The sequence below is a fragment of the Entelurus aequoreus genome, linkage group LG01 (assembly GCF_033978785.1).
Source record: "Entelurus aequoreus isolate RoL-2023_Sb linkage group LG01, RoL_Eaeq_v1.1, whole genome shotgun sequence".
NCBI classification, from domain to species: Eukaryota; Metazoa; Chordata; class Actinopteri; order Syngnathiformes; family Syngnathidae; genus Entelurus; species Entelurus aequoreus.
The window spans coordinates 77,648,394-77,670,058 of NC_084731.1; the positions used below are offsets into that span (position 1 = coordinate 77,648,394).

At 38.1% G+C, this 21,665-nt stretch overlaps 1 protein-coding gene across 1 annotated transcript in view; it reads left to right on the forward strand.

Annotated features, from left to right (window-relative positions):
- LOC133649008 (interleukin-1 receptor accessory protein-like 1) overlaps positions 1 to 21,665 on the forward strand; it is a 53,420-nt gene that overhangs the window by 28,644 nt on the left and 3,111 nt on the right. The window contains exons 3-5 of the mRNA XM_062045712.1: positions 1,405 to 1,551; positions 11,332 to 11,502; positions 17,901 to 17,945. Coding sequence (XP_061901696.1) covers positions 1,405 to 1,551; positions 11,332 to 11,502; positions 17,901 to 17,945 — 363 coding nt within the window. The remainder of the gene's footprint in view (positions 1 to 1,404; positions 1,552 to 11,331; positions 11,503 to 17,900; positions 17,946 to 21,665) is intronic.

Genomic DNA, 21,665 nt, shown 5'->3' on the forward strand with positions numbered 1-21,665 from the left:
AACATATATAAGTCGCATTTTTTGGAGAAATGTATTTGATAAAACCCAACACCAAGAATAGACATTTGAAAGGCAATTTAAAATAAATAAAGAATAGTGAACAACAGGCTGAATAAGTGTACGTTATATGAGGCATAAATAACCAACTGAGAACGTGCCTGGTATGTTAACGTAACATATTATGGTAAGAGTCATTCAAATAACTATAACATATAGAACATGCTATGCGTTTACCAAACAATCTGTCACTCCTAATCGCTAAATCCCATGAAATCTTATACGTCTAGTCTCTTACGTGAATGAGCTAAATAGTATTATTTGATATTTTACGGTAATGTGTTAATAATTTCACACATAAGTCGCTCCGGAGTATAAGTCGCACCCCCGGCCAAACTATGAAAAAAACTGCGACTTATAGTCCGAAAAATACGGTACACACCTCAGAGTATTTTGGTACTTTACGCATGTTACAGTTAGCATTTTTAGCATGCTAGCTTTAATCTAATTTAGCAGGATAGTGTATATATTCAATAATGCTAACTGTTAGCATGCTAGCTTTTTTTGGCTCGTTTCGCTCATATTTTTGTTACTCGGCGCTAGGGTTGTAAGGTGAAGTTATAACACTGAAACATCTTTAGGAAGAGGTGCTTTAAGACAGTGGTCCCCAACCACCGGGCCGCGGACCGGTACCCGGCCGCACAAGAAATTTAAAAAAAAAAAATAAAACTTTTTATTTATTTTTTTTAATTAAATCAACATAAAAAACACAATATATACATTATATATCAATATAGATCAATACAGTCTGCAGGGATACAGTCCGTAAGCACACATGATTGTATTTCTTTATGAAAAATATATATATATATATATATATATACAGTATATATATTTATTTAAGGACTTAACTGCAATAAGAAACATATGTTTAATGTACCCTAAGATTTTTTGTTAAAATAAAGCCAATAATGAAAATTTTTTGTAGTCCCCTTTATTTAGAAAAGTACCGAAAAGTATCGAAATAATTCTGGTACCGGTACCAAAATATTGGTATCGTTACAACACTACTCGGCACTATCTGGCCAGCGTGCTAACTGTTAGCATTTCAGTTCGGCTTTTGCTCTTCAACATTCACGCAATGTGCAGCTGGGATAGGCTCCAGCACCCCCCGCGACCCCATCAGGGACAAGCGGTAGAAAATGGATGGATGGATTACATTTTCTAGTTTTCTAGCATGCTTTGTTTCGTCCATCTGTGGCCTTCGGTGGAAAAAGTTTGGGCACCCCTGCTTTAACACAACCTCTCTCTCTCTCTCTCTCTCTCTCTCTCTCTCTCTCTCTCTCTCTCTCTCTCTCTCTCTCTCTCTCTCTCTCTCTCTCTCTCTCTCTCTCTCTCTCTCTGCAGCTGAGCTGATGTACACAGTGGAACTGGCGGGTGGTCTTGGTGCCATCCTCATGCTGCTCATCTGCCTGGTGACGCTCTACAAGTGCTACAGGATCCAGTTCATGCTCTTCTACAGGAACCACTTCGGCAGCGAGGACTTAGACGGAGGTGAGAAGAAACCATTGTCAGGCTATTTAAGCACATCATGTGTTCTTATCCCACCCATTGTGAACCCAATCGTAAAAGTGGTACACCGCATGCCACACGGTATTTTCCGGACTATGAGGCACACTTAAAATGCTTTTATTTTCTCAAAAATCAACAGTGCGCCTAATGTGCGTAATTGTTCTGGTTGTGCTTACCGACCTCGAAGCAATTTTATTTGGTACGTGGTGTGATGATAAGTGTGACCAGTAGATGGCAGCCACACATAAGAGATACTATACTGCAGTATGACGCCTGTTCATTTGACGTAAAGGTTTACCCAAAGTGCTTTGCGCGGGTACGCCATTGTAGTCAGTAAGCAACTTATCCTCTTGTTGTTCTTGTCATCCTCCACTGCGTACAGTTGTAACTTACATCTGTCAGTAGACTCGCTATGGAAGCGCTAAAAACTACAACAAAGATGGCGGGGAGAAGACGCTGTGGAAGTGGAGCCACATATTTATTCATTTTTATTTCTTTATTTATTTACAGACAGACATAGTTTTGTATTTCATTATTGTTTCTTTTGTTAATATCAGAGTCCGTTCTGCAATGAGGTCATCCCTAGAAGCACATAAGCTTATGGACAGGGACCCACAGTTAAAATATACATCATCATATAATATACAAAATACTAGGGATGTCCGATAATGGCTTTTTTTGCCGATATTCCGATATTTTCCGACTCTTAATTACCGATTCCGATATCAACCGATACGATATATACAGTCGTGGAATTAACACATTATTATGCCTAATTTTGTTGTGATGCCCCGCTGGATGCATTAAACAATGTAACAAGGTTTTCCAAAATAAATCAACTCAAGTTATGGAAAAAAGTGCCAACATGGCACTGCCATATTTATTATAGAAGTCACAAAGTGTATTATTTTTTTTAACATGCCTCAAAAGAGCAGCTTGGAATTTGGGACATGCTCTCCCTGAGAGAGCATGAGGAGGTTGAGGTGGGCGGGGTTGGGAGGGGGGTATATTGTAGCGTCCTGGAAGAGTTAGTGCTGCAAGGGGTTCTGGGTATTTGTTCTGTTGTGTTTATGTTGTGTTACGGTGCGGATGTTCTCCCGAAATGTGTTTGTCATTCTTGTTTGGTGTGGGTTCACAGTGTGGTGCATATTTGTAACAGTGTTAAAGTTGTTTATACATCCACCCTCGGTGTGACCTGTATGGCTGTTGACCAAGTATGCCTTGCATTCACTTGTGTGTGTGAAAAGCCATAGATATTATGTGATTGGACCGGCACGCAAAGGCAGTGCCTTTAAGGTTTATTGGCGCTCTGTACTTCTCCCTACGTCCGTCTACCACTCCATACAGCGGCATTTTAAAAAGTCATACATTTTACTTTTTGAAACCGATACCGATAATTTCCGATATTACATTTTAAAGCATTTATCAGCTGATAATATCGGCAGTCCGATATTATCAGACATCTCTACAAAATACAGTACATTTCAAAATCTACCCATCAAATACCCATTTACAATTTCATTTATAAGTAAAAAAGGGAATCTTTAAATCCACCAAATCAGTCTCAATATCCTATTATTCAAATGTAATTAAAAGGTTGCATCTTGAATATATGCGATAATCTCATCATACATACAGAGGTCAAGACCAAAAGTATGCGACAAATGTGAATTCCTCAACCATAAGGGGTGTGCTAGATGTACTAAGCATAACGTGGCAATAAATTTAGCTTAAAACTCTTTTTAAAAATGTTTAAAGGATGTGATTCTTGTATAGAGCTATCAATGTCATTCCAGATCATCGGGCCTCTAAAGGCTATACTAAAGCTTGTACACTTTACATGACCATGTTCCCCTCTTAATAAAGGTTTACTTCCAGTGTTATGTCTGTGAGAAGTAGTGGTCACTGGAATGAGCTGGCAGAGTCTAGAATTTAATCCATATACTACGTTATACATAATACAAGCACTGTGGAATCTGTCGCACTCCGTGAGCTTCAGAAGATTGTACCCATTCAAAAGAGGATTTAAGGGAGCAATGAAGTTTGCCCGTGATACAACACGTATGACTTTCTACTGAAGAATCTCCAGTTTTTTAAGATAACTGGGATACGTGTTGCAACATATGACATTGCAATAGTTTGTATGTGCTTCAAATAGAATCCGATACAGAATTAGGAGAGCGTTAGGAGGAAGAAAGTGCCTCAATTTTGAGAGTAGACCGACATGTTTAGATCTTTATTCATCCAATATTCAATATGGCTTTTGAAATGTATAAATCCATCTGTGTATACTCCAAGGAATTTTAGTGCTCTCAACTCTCTCAATTGCTTTATCCCTTATTTTAATCAGTATCCTGTCAACGTCTTTACGGCCTCTAATTGAACGAAATATAATCAAGTTTGTTTTATTTATATTGAAGAATAATTTATTACATTTGAACCAATGATCTACTTGAACTAATTCACTATTGACAATAGCTTGAAGGCTTTTCAGGATTTTTGTGTGACATGAATAAATGTGTGTCATCAGCAAAAATTACTTTTGTGAAGAATAATTGATGAGTTCACAATGTTATTTATATATAATATAAAAAGAAGTGGTCCAGTAATTAAGACCGCCCACAAAACGGCGCATCCTGAAGAGACGGTTAGAAAATAAAACATCATCTATGCAACATTTTGACCAAAGAACCACCATTACATGTTATGTAGACCAGTGTTTTTCAACCACTGTGCCGCGGCAAACTAGTGTGCCATGAGATATTGTCTGGCGTGCCGTGGGAAATTATGCAACTTCACCTAATTGGTCCAACAAATATGTTTTGCAAATCAATATTTATAATAATGTGCCGTTGTCTAGTGCCTGTGCTGTGTAGAGCTCGGCAGAGTAACCATTTTAATACTCTTCCATATCAGTAGGTGGCAGCAGGTAGTTCATTGCTTTGTAGAAGTCGGAACGCGTTGAGGATGGTTTGTCGTGATCCCAATAGGCAGAGCACAGCGGGCGACAGCGTGCAGGTAAAAAAGTATGTAACGCTTAAACCAAAAATGAACAAAAGGCAAGTCCCGCTAGGAAAAGGCAATGAAGCATAGGGATGGCTATGCAAAACAAAAGTAAAACTGAAGTACAAAGTAAAGAAAAACAGAATGCTGGACGACAGCAAAGACTTACAGCGTGTGGAGCAGAGACGGCGTCCACAAAGTACATCCGTACATGACATTACAATCAACAATGTCCCCACAAAGAAGGATAGTGTACGCACAACTTAAATAGTCTTGATTGCGAAAACAAAGCAGGTGCGGGCAATAGCACTCAAAGGAAGGCGTGAAGCTGCTACAGGAGAACACCAACAAAACAGGAAGGGTCACCAAAATAACAGCGCAAGACAGGAACAGAAACAACAACAAACTCAAAATAAGACAACCTGGTGGAGTTTCATTGTTTTACCTTTTCTGCTGGTGGTGTGCCTCCGTATTTTTTTTATGAAAAAAATGTGCCTTGGCTCAAGAAAGGTTGAAAAACACTGATGTAGACCACAAGGAAGTGTTTTACATTTAGAAAAAAATAATAATAATATGACTCCTTTAAAGGCCTACTGAAATGATTTTTTTTTATTTAAACGCGAATAGCAGATCCATTCTATGTGTCATACTTGATCATTTCGCGATATTGCCATATTTTTGCTGAAAGGATTTAGTAGAGAAAATCGACGATAAAGTTCGCAACTTTTGCTCGCTGATAAAAAAAAACTTGCCCCTACAGGAAGTAGCGTGACGTCACAAGCGGTAGTGCTGCTCACAATTCCCCGTTGTTTACAATGGAGCGAGAGATATTCGGAGCGAGAAAGTGACGATTACCCCATTAATTTGAGCGAGGATGAAAGATTCGTGGATGAGGAACGTTAGAGTGACGGACTAGAATGCAGTTCAAGAGATATCTTTTTTCGCTCTGACCGTAACTTAGGTACAAGCTGGCTCATTGGAATCCACACTCTCTCCTTTTTCTATTGTGGATCACGGATTTGTATTTTAAACCACCTCGGATACTATATCCTCTTGAAAATGAGAGTCGAGAAGGCGAAATGGACATTAACAGTGACTTTTATCTCCACGACGAAGCTCTTTAGGATGAGCTAACGTGATAGCATCTGTCCCAAATGCAGATAGAAACAAAATAAATAAATCCCTGACTGGAAGGATAGACAGAAGATCAACAATACTACTATCAGGAGACACCGAACCAAACACTGGACATGTAAATACACGGTTAATGTGTATTCGACGCCTGTCGAAGCCTAGCAATGCTGTTGCTAACGACGCTAACTTAACAACGGGACCTCGTCAGAGCTATGATAAAAACATTAGCGCTCCACCTACGCCAGCCAGCCCTCTTCTGCTCATCAACACCCGTGCTCACCCGCGTTCCAGCGATCGACGATGCCGTCGGCGGCCCGGAGACGTAGGAAGTCAAGGTGAGTTCGCCGCTAGCGCGTCTTCTATCCAACAAAGTCCTCCTTGTTGTGTTGCTACAGCCAGCCGCATACACCGATCCCGCCTACAACGTTCTTCTTTGCAGCCTCCATTGTTCAGTAAACAAATTGCAAAAGATTCACCAACACAGATGTCCAGAATACTGTGGAATTTTGTCGAAGAAAACAGAGCTTTTTGTATTGTGTCCAAAAGGGTCCAAACACTTCCGTCATCCTCCAAAGGCGTTTTGAACCGGAAGTTCCCCGGGAAATTTAAAATTGCACTTTATAAGTTAACCCGGCCGTATTGGCATGTGTTGCAATGTTAAGATTTCATCATTGATATATAAACTATCAGACTGCGTGGTCGGTAGTAGTGGCTTTCGGTAGGCCTTTAATGCTCCTTATAATGTGGTGTGCATTTTCTATGAACATAGCCCTGAACAGACCATTAGCTCATCAGCAGTGCGCCTAATTATCCGGCGTGCCCCATCGTCCGAAAAAAAAAGTGTATATATAAATTGTCAGACAAAAATAGGGCCGTTCCAATCTGGGTTTGATGCTGCTGATACCAATCAGCTATGAGTGAGATCGACTGATACCGATCACATGTAAATACTTTAACCTATTTATGATTAAATGCTATTGACAGTGTAACCATATCAACTCAACATTTAAACTACTTCCTTATTATCATTTATTACATACAATTGTTTGTACAAAACAAAGCCAATGGTCGTAATAACTAAACAAAAGTAAAAACTACTATCTGCTAAACCTTTAAATCACTTATTTTTTTACCTTCAAAGTCTTCTTGTGTCTAGGGATGTATTCCCTAAATTTGTAAGCATTAATAATAATAATAATATAATAATAATCATCATCTACTTCACATGTCTCCAAAAACATGCACCTGGGGATAGGTTGATTGGCAACATTAAAATTGGCTGTAGTGTGTGAATGTGAGTGTGAATGTTGTCTGTCTGATGAGGTGGCGACTTGTCCAGGGTGTACCCCGCCTTCCGCCCAAATGCAGCTGAGATAGGCTCCAGCACCCCCCGTGACCCCAAAAGGGACAAGCAGTAGAAAATGGATGGATGGATGGATGTAAGCATTAACAAAAATGTCAAAAATGAGATTTTGTGAAAGTAAAAATACCGATCTGATCACTCTAGTTTCGATCATATATTGATACTACCATTGGTATCGGCACTAACGACATGTATCATTTCTTCCTGGTCCGATTTGATCTACTCTACACCTGCAATATTACAAAAACAGTGTTTGAAGAACTTTATGCTCTCACTCACCAGTTTAACAGCAACCGTTTTTAAATTATTTGTTTTTCCGCCTGGCACAAGTGTTTGACTTGCCTCCATTCAATTACCTTATTTTTGGGCATTAAAAGTGCAGGGGACATGTCGTCTCTGTCCCGCCCCCCAATTACATCCATGCAAAGCAGCATGAGATAAGAGTGATGTTGTTTAAATGTATAATCTCCATAGTTTGTAGTGTTCTTCTGAATTATTGTTCAACCCGCTCTGCCCAGCCAATCGCCTGGCACTGGTCTGTTGTTTTGTTGTCTTTCCGGCTGCAATGAACGAGCATCAAACATGTGTGCAAAACAAAATGTAATTGGCGCGTTACGGCGGCAACCAGCTGTCCTTGATGTGATATGAATTTGGACGAAAATCCGAAAACAAGAACCCCTCAGCTCATTGGTAGTGCAGCCCGTGTGCGGTCAGAGTTAAGTGTGTGTAGTGTCCATTAAACTTAATGGAGCCTGGAGACATGGCACATATTACGCCTCCGCCTCCGCCTCAGCTGGCACTCGCCGCTGTGAGTTCAGGAGTTCACGCCATAACCGTGGGCTGTCCGTGTGCGTGTATAAACAGCATCGCCCCCAAAACCAACCCCTTCTGCAGTCTTGCACTCATGTGTCCACTACATGGCTCCTGAGCATGGCTAGCTGTTATGTAGCAGACATTTGAGATGAACATTCTCCTTTCTTAACCTGTGAATCAATGGCACTGTGGTGTAGTGGTGCATAGAGCAGATGGTATGTGTTTGATTCCCAACCAGTTCCCCCATGCCAACCTAATGGATCCCAATGGGCTCCAAGCCAAGTCAAACAGGCAGGAAGGCTATAGCTACTTTACAACACACAAGTTCAGGGAAAACGCGTACCGGCGTCCAAAACAAACATAAACCGCTAATACCAGAAGAATGCAACTCATTAAATCAGTAACTCTTATAATATTGTTTTTAAAAAAAAGTTGAATAAATACAGAACATTTACCATTTCACTCCACTGAATTTCTTCTGGGCATGGTGCTCATGTGTGTGTATAGTCCTCTGACTCTGGCTTACTCCCAGCTATGAATACTTGGATGGCTTGTCAACACGGCCACCATCTTGAGCAAGGGTTTTGTCAGACCCATCAAACTGCCGTGCATCTGACTGGCACCAACATTTTAGTCATGGCTGGACCTCTGTCACAGGCGACTAATGCAGTAAATAGTCACATATTAGCCCTGCTCAAGATGGCGTCGATGCATCGTTCCAATGGACAGCAGTGTCTACCTATTCTATGGGGATTACTCCCGAGTAGCATGCTAACTTCTGGTGCCATAGTACTCCCGTTGTGTTTGCCCCGTATTGCTATTTTCATGTCATGTCATCGCCCATCAACTTAGTATCGGCCTCTAAACACTAGTGTTGTCCCGATACCAATATTTTGGTACCGGTACCCAACACATTTTCGATACTTTTCTGTACTTTTCTAAATAAAGGGGACCACAAACAATGGCATTATTGGCTTTATTTTAACAAAAAATCTTAGGGTACATTAAACATATGTTTCTTATTGCAAGTTTGTCCTTAAATAAAATAGTGAACATACAAAACAACTTGTCTTGTATTAGTAAGTAAACAAACAAAGGCTCTTAATTTAGCTGCTGACATATGTAGTAACATATTGTGTCATTTATCATTCTATTATTTCGTCAACATTATTAAGGACAAGTGGTAGAAACTGAATTATTGATCTACTTGTTCATTTACTGTTAATATCTGCTTACTTTCTCTTTTAACATGTTTTATCTACACTTCTGTTAAAATGTAAAAATCACTTATTCTTCTGTTGTTTGATACTTTACATTAGTTTTGGATGATACCACAAATTTAGGTATCGATGCGATACCAAGTAGTTACAGGATCATACATTGGTCATATTCAAAGTCCTCATGTATCTAGGGACATATTTCCTGAGTTTCTAAACATAATATACATAAAAAAAAAACGAAAGTTGTTGCGATGCCAAAAAATATCGACGTAATCATAGTAGTATCGACTAGATACGAACCTGTACCTGATATCATTACAGTGGATGTCAGGTGTAGATCCACCAATGGCGTTTGTTTACATTTTGACGCCGGTGAGCTACGGTGTGTAGTGAAGCATGTTTAGCTATTCCTCGTCCTGCACGGATGATACTTGTAAGAAACGTACTTTATTTGTCGCCATGGAGACCAGGATTAGTGATTTAGAAGTAGCTAAAACACTGCCGACGGCGGATGGACCTTAGCTGCTAGCTAGCTAGCCATGTTTTAAAGCACCTCTTCCTGAGGGCGTTTCAGTGTTATAAGTTCACCTTTATCTTTAGTTTTTAAGCCAAAATGCGTCCGTTCTCCCTTTTCTGTCTACACACTGTGTCTGCTTGTAAGTACTCTGTGATTGTGTGCCGCCGAACATGCTCCTCTGCTCGTAAAACCAGCAATGTCACGATGTGACTTTGACGCGGGCGCGAGACCGGTACTTTTCAAAGACGGTATCATACCAAAAATTATTCATTAGTATTGCGGTACTATACTAATACCGGTATAACCTAGTTCCTGTTTGTTTTCAAATATGGGTCTCTTTGGCTTTTACGTGCATCTTGTCAGGATAGACGTGTCCAGGGGTTTTCGTGACGATACATGAAACTGGTGGGAGGAGCTAATTTTTAAGCAGGCGTTAGAGCAGGGGTCACCAACGCGGTGCCCGCGGGCACCAGGTAGCCCGTAAGGACCAGATGAGTAGCCCGCCGGCCTGTTCTAAAAATAGCTCAAATAGCAGCACTTACCAGTGAGCTGCCTCTATTTTTTAAATTGTATTTATTTACTAGCAAGCTGCCCGACATTTTTAATTCTAAGAGAGACAAAACTCAAATAGAATTGGAAAATCCAAGAAAATATTTTAAAGACTTGGTCTTCACTTGTTTAAATAAATTCATTAATTTTTTTACTTTGCTTCTTATAACTTTCATAAAGACAATTTTAGAGAAAAAATACCTTAAAAATGATTTTAGGATTTTTAAACACATATACCTTTTTACCTTTTAAATTCCTTCCTCTTCTTTCCTGACAATTTAAATCAATGTTCAAGTACATTTATTTTTTTTATTGTAAAGAATAATAAATACATTTTAATTTAATTCTTCATTTTAGCTTCTGTTTTTTTGACGAAGAATATTTGTGAAATATTTCTTCAAACCTATTATGATTAAAATTCAAAAAATTTATTCTGGCAAATCTAGAAAATCTGTAGAATCAAATTTAAATCTCATTTCAAGGTCTTTTGAATTTTTTTTTAAATTTTTGTTCTGGAAGAAATAATGATTTGTCTTTGTCATAAATATAGCTTGGTCCAATTTGTTCTATATTCTAACCAAGTGCAGATTGGATTTTAACCTATTTAAAACATGTCATCAAAATTCTAAAATTAATCTTAATCAGGAAAAATTACTAATGATGTTCCATAAATTATTTTTTTAATTTTTTCAAAAAGATTCGAATTAGCTAGTTTTTCTCTTCTTTTTTCAGTTGAATTTTGAATTTTAAAGAGTCGAAATTGAAGATAAACTATGTTTCAAAATGTAATTGTCATTTTTTTTTCGTGTTTTCTCCTCTTTTAAACTGTTCAATTAAGTGTAAATATCATTAATTATTAATAATAACATCGAGTTAAAGGTAAATTGAGCAAATTGGCTATTTCTGGCAATTTATTTAAGTGTGTATCAAACTGGTAGCCCTTCGCATTAATCAGTACCCAAGAAGTAGCTCTTGGTTTCAAAAAGGTTGGTGACCCCTGCGTTAGAGAGACAATTAAAAAAATGTTGTGTTTGTAACGGCCAAAATGTGACAATTTTCAGCCACCATAGTAAAGTTTTGCTTTCCAGGAACGGTGCTCGTTATCGACTATAACTACAACACTGGTCAAAGTGATTTTAAAGTTGCATATCCTCTGTCCGTAGATAACAAAGACTACGACGCCTACCTTTCCTACACAAAAGTGGACCCCGACCAGTGGAGTCAGGAGACCCGCGAGGAGGAACGCTTTGCTCTGGAGATCCTGCCTGACGTGCTGGAGAAGCATTATGGGTATAAACTCTTCATTCCAGACAGGGACTTGATCCCCACAGGAAGTAAGCTCTCTCTCTCGCGCCAGGTTCATTGTGTCCCGTGTTGTGTGGTCGCTGTCTGCACCGCGGTGCTGTGCTGTGTCGTGTCTCACTCCCGTGTCCTGGCAACCGCAGACCTGCAATATCTTTTGTCAGTGGATGGGGGCCGTGGAGGGTTGGGAGAACAGCCAAAAATCAGCTTTTTTTTAGTTGAAAGAAAGTATTTTTAAAAGACTAAAAAAAAAAAGTAGGATTTATTTTATTTTGAGTGGAACCTCTGTGGTTGAACACAATGTTTACTTCATTTAATGGTATCTTGGTTTTTGTTGATAATCTGTTCCAAAACGTTTGACCAAACAGAACTGTATGGAATCAGAATAATTTTTTCGCTGTAAAAAATTACGTATTTTCCAGGCCATAGAGCACACTGGGATTTAAGCCACACCCACAACATTTTAAAAGAAAAATATGTTTCCATATATACGTTGCAAAATGAGTTATTTACACAGAAAGAGTCTGTGAATGTTTCTTTACATGCCTTAATTATTTCCAAACGGTGCCTGTAACACGGCAGTAAAACGGCTGATCAAACAAAACAGAAGTCAATATGGGCCCACTAGCTGTGGAAGTTATCTCTACAATCAGCTAAACAGACTCAATAATTCCACGGTGATGTCTTGGTGAATTTACTGAGGAATTTGTGAAACTGAAACAATACAAAAGGAATGCCGTTTTAAGTTAATAATACTAACAGAGACACTCGTAAACATGTTAGCATATTAGCTCATCAATACATTACAATGGCACGTAAAAATGTGCATGAAAACACTCCTACAGACATCATACATGGGTCCGTATAAACAGTATTAGTTATATTGTAAAAGTGAAGTGAATTATATTTATATCGCACTTTTTTTTGTGACTCAAAGCGCTTTTACATAGTGCAACCCAATATCTAAGTTACATTTAAACCAGTGTGGGTGGCACTGGGAGCAAGTGGGTAAAGTGTCTTGCCCAAGGACACAACAGCAGTGACTAGGATGGCGGAAACGGGGATTGAACCTGGAACCCTCAAGTTGCTGGCACCGAGCTATACAGCCCTTACAAATGTTGCTCGGAGTGATGAATTAAGAATCCATACGAGTAGAAACGCTATGGAGGGCTAGAAGACTGACAGCACACCGATTGGGGAAAAAAGCATGAATGGAATGGGTGGAAGGACACTGCAGCACCTGCAGTGAGCGAATTTGTCCAAAAGATGGCGCCATACTTTCTAAGTGTTTTTGCTTGGGTTTTTTTAATGAAATGATTTTTCTTATTGCCGTTAGCGTATAAAAATCCTTAAATTAGCCGCTTCGTCTCATAAGCCACAGGGTTCAAAGTTGAGGGAAAAAATAGCGGCTTAAAGTCCAGAATCTACGGCAATGTAAATGCCATTAATCCATTAGACACCCACACATATTACGAAAAACACATTTTACAGATAATAATTATAGTTTTACATGCAGAAAACAGTGTTAAATAAATATAACTGATGATTGAAATGGATAAATAAACTTTAATATCACTTTTTTACCTTTATTGAAGATTGGCAAAGATAGCGATGAGCTGAGAGAAGAGTGGAGGGGAAAGTTACATACAATTTTTTTTTTTTAATTCAATTGTGTTTCTCACCTTTATCAAAGTGCTGACACCTGCAACATATTCTGTAGTCGTATTCAATTCTGTTTGGTCACTTGATTCTGCGGATTGAAACACGGCTAGTTTGTTAAGCACAATGTTTGGTTATACAGTAACCACGACGCAATACGAACATCTAACTTTTGGTCAACAAAATTCCCTCAGAACCCCGAAAAATGAGGTGTACAAAAACCATGACACAGCTGTATTTAAATTAGGACTGATCAAGATCTAAATTTGATATTGGTCCGATATCAGAAAAAAAAGGAATATATCATCTTATATAAGCTCCGATACAAGCAGTTCTGCAGCGTGTGCAAACATCTAAATGTTCTCCAATAAACACAAGTCAAGTCATTTACAAAAAGGTAAACATGGTAGGCTATACGCTACTAGAAGCTAGCAGCTACACAACAGTTAAGTACACAAGAGCACACCAGCTAGACAGACATAATAAGTAGGGCTGCCAAACGATTAAAATATTTTTATCGCGATTAATCGCATTCTTCATAGTTCACTCAAAATTAATCGCAATATCGCAGAAAGATATAATTTTTTGTCATTAATAAGTGTACCCTAGATAGATCATTTATGCATTTTTAATACCATGACTGGACAATGAATTGCTTTATTAAAATGTTTTTAAATATTATGCTCTTTGAAACCGCTCAGCACAAAAAGCATATAAACACATTTTTTAAGAGAATTTAAAAAAAATACCTGCAGTGCGTTGGTGTCTTGCCAGAGTTTGCATTTTGTAGGAATACAAAATTTGAATTCCTGCTTTAGGAGCACTTGCATTTTGGAGAGGAGCTACACTTTCATGCTCAGATAGCAGTTTCACGCATTAATAACACAACATGTGGATTGTTACGATCATGCTTTTATTGTCAAAGATGTTAGGTGATATTTTTCTACATTGAGATCGGTAGGTTGGAGTTCAAATCCCAGCCGAGTCATACCAAAGACTATAAAAATGGGACCCATTACCTCCCTGCTTGGCACTCAGCATCAAGGGTTGGAATTGGGGGTTAAATCACCAAAAATGATTCCCGGGCGCGGCGCCGCTGCTGCCCACTGCACCCCAAGGGGATGGGTCAAATGCAGAGGACAAATTTCACCACACCTAGTGTGTGTGTGACAATCATTGGTACTTTAACTTTAACTTTAATTAAATGTTTCTGATATTCTGTACTTTACATGTTGTACAAGTTAACGGCATTGATATCTGCATGACAGTGTTTTAAACCTTCTCTACCTACTTATTAATAAAATGTAATATTCAGCCTCTTAAACATTCTGCAACTGCGGACTATCAATTACAGGTTATAAAAGAATATACCATAGCGATGGTAGTATTGTGTAGTGAACTGTAATTACCCGATGTGGCCTGCAGAGGGCGGTGTCAGGCATGCCTGCAGTAATAAATATTGTGTCAGTGGTAGCAAAGAAGAACACAAGATTGTTCAAGGACAATCTTCCTCCTTCATATCGCCGTTGCCGTCACAATACACTTATTTTCAATCTGCCAGGAAACATTTATTTAGGTAGAAATATCACAGAATAACACATTAGCATGATCGTATTGTAAGACGATGTTTTGTTGGTTAGACTGTGTAGAGCAGGGGTGTCAAACTCATTTTAGTTTAGGGGCCACGTAGAGCAAAATCTACTCCCAAGTGGGCCAAACTGATAAAATCATGGCATGATAACCTAAAAATAACAACAACTTCAGATTGTTTTCTTTGTTTAAAAATATTCTGAAAATGTACAAATCATAATGTTGTTGTTTTTTTTTACACTTACATGTTGCGGTTAATAGTATTCTATCTTCGTTGGTCATTATTTATACGTTCTGAATAAATGATGTGATCATGTTCATCGGTCAAATAGGTGGAATTGAGTCTGGCAAAGTTTTAAAAGCCTCTAATTGGTGTTATTTTTAATCTATCAAGATAAAGAAAATAACATCAAAATCAAATTACAGGATGTTATTTATGTAGTTTACTCATTTTCCTCAACTGTTGAACTAACATCATGTGGTTTATTCTGTAAATACAGTATGTAGCATCATCTACAAATATACAAATAATTGCTATAGTGACATCCAGTGGACATGTTTAGAACAGCAGTTTCTTTCATTCAAAATTTCAGCTCATTTTTATACTTAGCAAACTCATCCCCCGGGCCGGGTAAACCGTGTTCGTGGGCCTGATCCGGCCCGCGGGCCGTATGTTTGACACCCCTGGTGTAGAGTTATTGTGAAGCCGCCAGTTTGACGGTGTGATTGGTATGAGAAAAGACTTTGAGATGAAAGAAACTGCTGTTCTAAACATGTCCACTGGATGTCACTATAGCAATTATTCTCTACCCTATTTAGTTTCTGCTGAGCTATAACTACTAAAGTAGTTTGAGTAACAATCTACATTTTATGTTTTCAATGCACTTGACTGTAAAGTAAACACGGACGTGAAGTTTCTCTTCATGCACCATCATAGTTGGCTTTGAATCTGAGATTTCCATCAGGTCCCCCTCTCTTTGTGCAGTTTTGAGAGCTATTTTGTGCTCAACAGTAACTGGACGCCATTACACATTTCCCCAAACTACGGAACGGGCCAAGGGTCAAAAACGTTAATCGTGCATTTAAAATAAATGATCGTTGTTAAAGGAACTTGTAGTTCCATCCCGAGTAATAAGTATTCTCAATTGAACAATATTGCAGTCTAAAACAACATTTGTTAATATAAACAAGTATCAAGTAATGATAGTTGCATATTACTTACAAGTACAAAGTCAGACGTGTATTAGAAAGTTTCCAGTAAGAAACGTGTCCGAATCATTTAGCTTACTGCTTCATGAGCTTACTTTAACTGAACCAAAAAAAACATTACCACTCCACATCAACTCAAAGACAGCATAAGTCCATTCCAGGGGCCGTACTTATCAAGCTTCTTAGAATTACTCCTAAGAAGTCTGCTAAGAGTTGACTTAAGAGTAAATAAATTCTTCGCTGAAAGCTGCACTTAAAAGTTAGTTATCAAGCGTCTTACTCACACTTTCAGCGAAGTGTAGGACTGAATCTTAAGTGTCACACTCAGAGCTGAATTACGACATTACTATGTGCCGTAAACGGAATTTTAGGTGACGTCATTTCTGTGTCCATAGAAATGACCAATCACGGAAGGGAATCCCTTGTCTAAGAATAAAGAAATATCTTGGAAATATTTAAGTGGACAATGGGAGTGTATATTTTGACAATAAACTACAAAATAATACAAAACAAACTAGTCCCCGCCGGCACTCACGCTACCGCTCCCTCTCTTCTCTCGCCCACACACTCACTGACGTCACTCACCTCACGGCCACACACATACGCTACTGTCATAACATTTTCTTTCCAATTCATTAATTAGGCAACTAATTTGAAACTGGTGTGGGTGGCTCTATATATACTAGCCCACTGCAGACACATGCAGAAATCAACAAGGAATCGAAAAGTATTAAATCTGTGACAAAAATAATATCCGCTCTGTCTAAACGATACCGTTTGATCAGCTGCTCGTCATCAAACAAAGATGAACGTTCGCGCACGTCTCTCTCGCCTCAGTGCCATCCCCTGCTGGCAACTCCTAACCACTTAAGACACCTCTGAAGGTCTCTTAAATATCGTGGAGAGTAGGAGTGATTCTTAGACTTAAGAACGTTGATAAAAAGCTTTTATTCTTAAGTTTGAGAGTAGGACTAAATTTCGCAAATTCTCAGGACTTAAGTGTAAAATGGCACTCTAAGAAGCTTGATAAGTACGGCCCCAGATGGTTAATAGTAAATAGGTTAGTGGGGGTTTTTTTTACCTACTATTGTTCTATGTTTGAGTAATTTCACTTGATCAAGCATTTTCTTACATCCCTTATTACAAAAGTACGTATGCTTCATGCTAATAAATTCAACAATGCACTTTCAACTTCTAGACAAAAAACATCGACAGTATACAATTTTCCCAAGTGATAGTAAGTTAAATGTTCTGTTTAATGATCGTCATCACTGAGAAAGACAAAAACTAAAAAGAAGTCTTGCAGAATATGTTGATACTGCGTGGCAGCTGTCACACCATGTTTGTTCTTTTGGGGCAGCTTCAGAGGTTCCACAGTAATAAGTTAATTTAGCGTAGCAACAACTCTCCGTTCCTGTCCATGGTCCCGATCCAGTACTCACTCGCTGCATGCTGCACAATCTACCAGCTCTTTGTGCATGTGCATGTGAGGACACTCACGCCCCCCAAAAGTCACCCACTACTACCACTCTCACCCCCATATCTGCTGATGATTTGGATGACATCATCATTAGCACCCATGTGTATACTGGCACCCACCAGTGGCCCCACCCACAACACCCGTGCTACCAATGCCTGCTTGCGCCATGGTTCCAATGTCAGAGTGGGACAGTATTTATGTCTCCAATGTGAGGGGACCCTAATATGAGGAAAATGGCATATAAACGCAAGGAGGTGCATGACAGCATTAGAGGAAATGAATGTTTGGATGAATAACAAGTACGCCACGTTACTTTCACCATGTCGGCGCATTCCTCTGCTTTTGTATGCCGCACGTCTCATATTAAACTGGAACAAGCTGGTCGACGCTGTCCCGCCAGAAATCAGTCCCCGACATTGACAGTTGTTTGTTTGTGTTGACTGAACTTCTTCTGGTCACCCTTTCAATGTTGAATATTTATGTTGTACTTAGGTTTCACCAGTGATCATTTCCAGGATGACACCAGACTACTTAGAGGTACTTCTTTCACGCCTAGTTTCTAAAGCTTGTCACAGGGAGATCATGCCGTGGAAGGATGATGGCTGCACCTGCAATATTTAAAACTGTTTTGATCAGGGGTTGTTTGTATCCCCTCGTGGTCTGTAACACTTCAATTCAAATCAAAGTTTTAAACCAGCGGTGTCCAAATTACGTCTCAAGGACCTATTGCGGCTAGTGGGCATCTTTAATTTGTCCGCAGGGTGTTTTCCATCCATCCATTTTCTACCGCTTGTCCCTTTTGGGGTCGCGGGGGTGCTTTCCATTTAATTTTAAACATCTGACAATCTGTTTGCTGCTTATCTTCCACCATCCTGTGGACAATGTGAGTAAATCAGGTCAATAACCATGACATGCGGTGGAAGTCACTACAACACATTTACTTTAGGGCTGCAACTAACGATTGATTTGATAATCGATTAATCTGTCGATTATTACTTCAATTAATTGATTAATAATCGGATAAAAGAGACAAACTACATTTCTATCCTTTCCAGCATTTTATTTTAAAAAAAACAGCATACTGGCACCATACTTATTTTGATTATTGTTTCTCAGCTGTTTGTAAATGTTGCAGTTTATGAATAAAGATTTATTTTTTTATTTTTTTTAATATATATATATATATATATATATATATATATATATATATATATATATATATATATATATATATATATATATATATATATATATATATATATATATATATGTGGGTGTATATATATATATACACCATGTGTGTTGGCTGCATTTTTTTTTTTGCGCCATGACTAGGGAAGGTTGTTTGGATTGGGTCATGTAAGTAAATTAGGGCTGCAACAACTAATCGATTAAAATCGATTATAAAAATAGTTGCCGATTAATTTAGTCATCGATTCGTTGGATCTATGTTATGCGCATGCGCAGAGGCTTTTTAAAAAAATAAATAAATATATATATATATGTATATATATATATATATATATATATATATATATATATATATATATATATATATATATATATATATATATATATATATACACATATATATATATATACATATATATATATATATATATATATATATATATATATTTATTTTTTTAAAAAGCCTCTGCGCATATATATATATATATATATATATATATATATATATATATATATATATATTTATATATATATATATATATATATATATATATATATATATATATATATATTTATTTTTTTAAAAAGCCTCTGCGCATGCGCATAACATAGATCCAACGAATCGATGACTAAATTAATCGGCAACTATTTTTATAATCGATTTTAATCGATTAGTTGTTGCAGCCCTAATTTACTTACATGACCCAATCCAAACAACCTTCCCTAGTCATGGCGCAAAAAAAAAAATGCAGCCAACACACATGGTCACACATAACACTGAACTTTGTGGATATTGTAAAAAGAAATGTCCAAGCACCATAAAAAAATTCAAAATTACACCCATTTAAATCCATTAAAATGCAAGATGGGAAAATGCAGACAACTCTCTCCACACTTATCCATGCTTGGCACATTTTAACTGCTTTATATTTTTGATTGATGATAAAATGGCCCTGTGATGAGGTGGCGACTTGTCCAGGGTGTGCCCCGCCTACCGCCCAAGTGCAGCTGGGATAGGCTCCAGCACCCCCCACAACCCTGAGAGGGACAAGCGGTAGAAAATTGGATGGATAAAACTTTTAGGATGTTGTTACTCTTAATATCCAATCGATTAGCATTAGCGATTTTACATGGCGATTTCATCACCTCCAAAGTTGGCAATCAACTACAAGTAAGATTCACATTACAATCAAACAGTGTGTAATAAGTACAATATTTAAACAATGTAAACGATCAACAAAAGACAAGACTGGCACATTCAGCTAAATGGTGATAGCTACTGCCTGGCGATTGCTCTAAGACTGAACGATGAGCATTCCCTAAAATGTCAGAAAATAAATGTATTTTTGTGTATTAACTAAAATATGCGCTAGAATGTGTTCAACTTTTGTTTAGAAATCGGCGACTTTCGCGATTTTCTTCTAATTGATTGTGGTAGCGTCACGGTGTTGAAGCTGAGCGTCCATTGACTTCAATGGGGGAGCGTAGAGTGGGGTTGTTCCACTGCAGCCAAACTCAACAGTCATCGGATAAACGCTCGGCTTTGTTCTGCCCGTGATACGTCGAGCGTCTCCGGAAGTCTATGGAACGTAGGCTTGGCCTCGGTTGACCTGGACGCTCAGCTTCCGCATGATCTGTCTGAGGCTGAATCCCTTTTGATTGACAAGAAAATGAGTGAATCAGCGGTCTTAAAATACAAACCACTGCCAGAGCATTATTCAAGTTCTATTCTGTTGTTCCGAGTTAATATGGAGATTTTTACAATCCTATAATATCTTTTATCAGTTATTGGAGACTGTACTTATTTTTAGAGAGTAGCTGAAAATGAGCTTCCCCTACTTGAAAGACCAGCAGCCGCTACAGCAACACGCAGTAGTCCATACATTACTGCCATTAACACCTTGGAATTGCAACTGCACGCAAAGTCGACGATGTAATACTTGCAAATGAGACTCAGAAGTGTACAGTTATCATTATCAACTCCCTGTTAAATGTTGAGTAAAAACAATAGATTTTATTAGTAAATAATTAGCATTTATTAAAGAGGAACTGCACTTTTTGGAGGACATTTTGCCTTTCATTCACAATCTTTATGTAAGACAAGAACACGTATGTTTTTCTTTGTTTATGCATTCTAACTCGTAAATAAATAATGGAGTCTATTCCATCTATAAAGCGCTCTATGAAAGATCCAAAAACCTTCAACGTTTTACAGTGTACACACGCTGCAAGTACATATGAAATGTACTAACAGGCACAGTCATAAAAAAATTTAATATTTACCTATTTTGCTCATTTTAGGCATACAGCGGCATTTATTTCACAGAACAAACACTACAGCATCATGTAGCAGTTTTGCTTAGTACTTAACAAGATGTATGAACTTCGTACATAATATCATTTACTGTACAATATCTGCTGGGATGTTCATATCTTCCCGTTTAGATGAAGAATTAATCATAGCCCTCGCAAAAGATTTTTTTTTTTTTTAAAGTGCCACAAGCGAGCGTTTTTTTGTGTCCTTATCGCCATCTCCAGGTCTAAGTTGGCTGTCAAAGTTGACTATCTTCTCGGTTTATGGCCACAACCTTCTACTATCCAGGTGAAAGGTGTTATTTGTATTCTAGAATTAACTTTCACCAGCTCAGAGGCGATGCAGCAGCTCACCGGCTCAATATGGCAACATAGCAGCATAAGCTAGTTAGCTCTTTGTGATCACGGCGCCGCTAAAAATAGTTTGTCTGCGTAAGCGCTTATAATAACAATATCACTAATACTTGGTTAATATTCAGGTCGTGAGATGTAAATGGAGTATTGTTGGCGTTTTTGGGTGTTTTTTAGAGGGCTTAAAGGGGTGCTGCACTTTTTATGGAATATTGCCTATAGTTCACAATCATTATGAAAGACATGACGGATGGATTTTTTTTTTAATGCAGTCTAAATATTAAATAAAAGTTGGCTTATTCCGCCCATAAAACCCAATCCAAAAACCATCCAAAAACAATACATTTTGTGACTTGAATATTAACCAAGTATTAGTGATATCGTTATTATAAGCGCTAACGC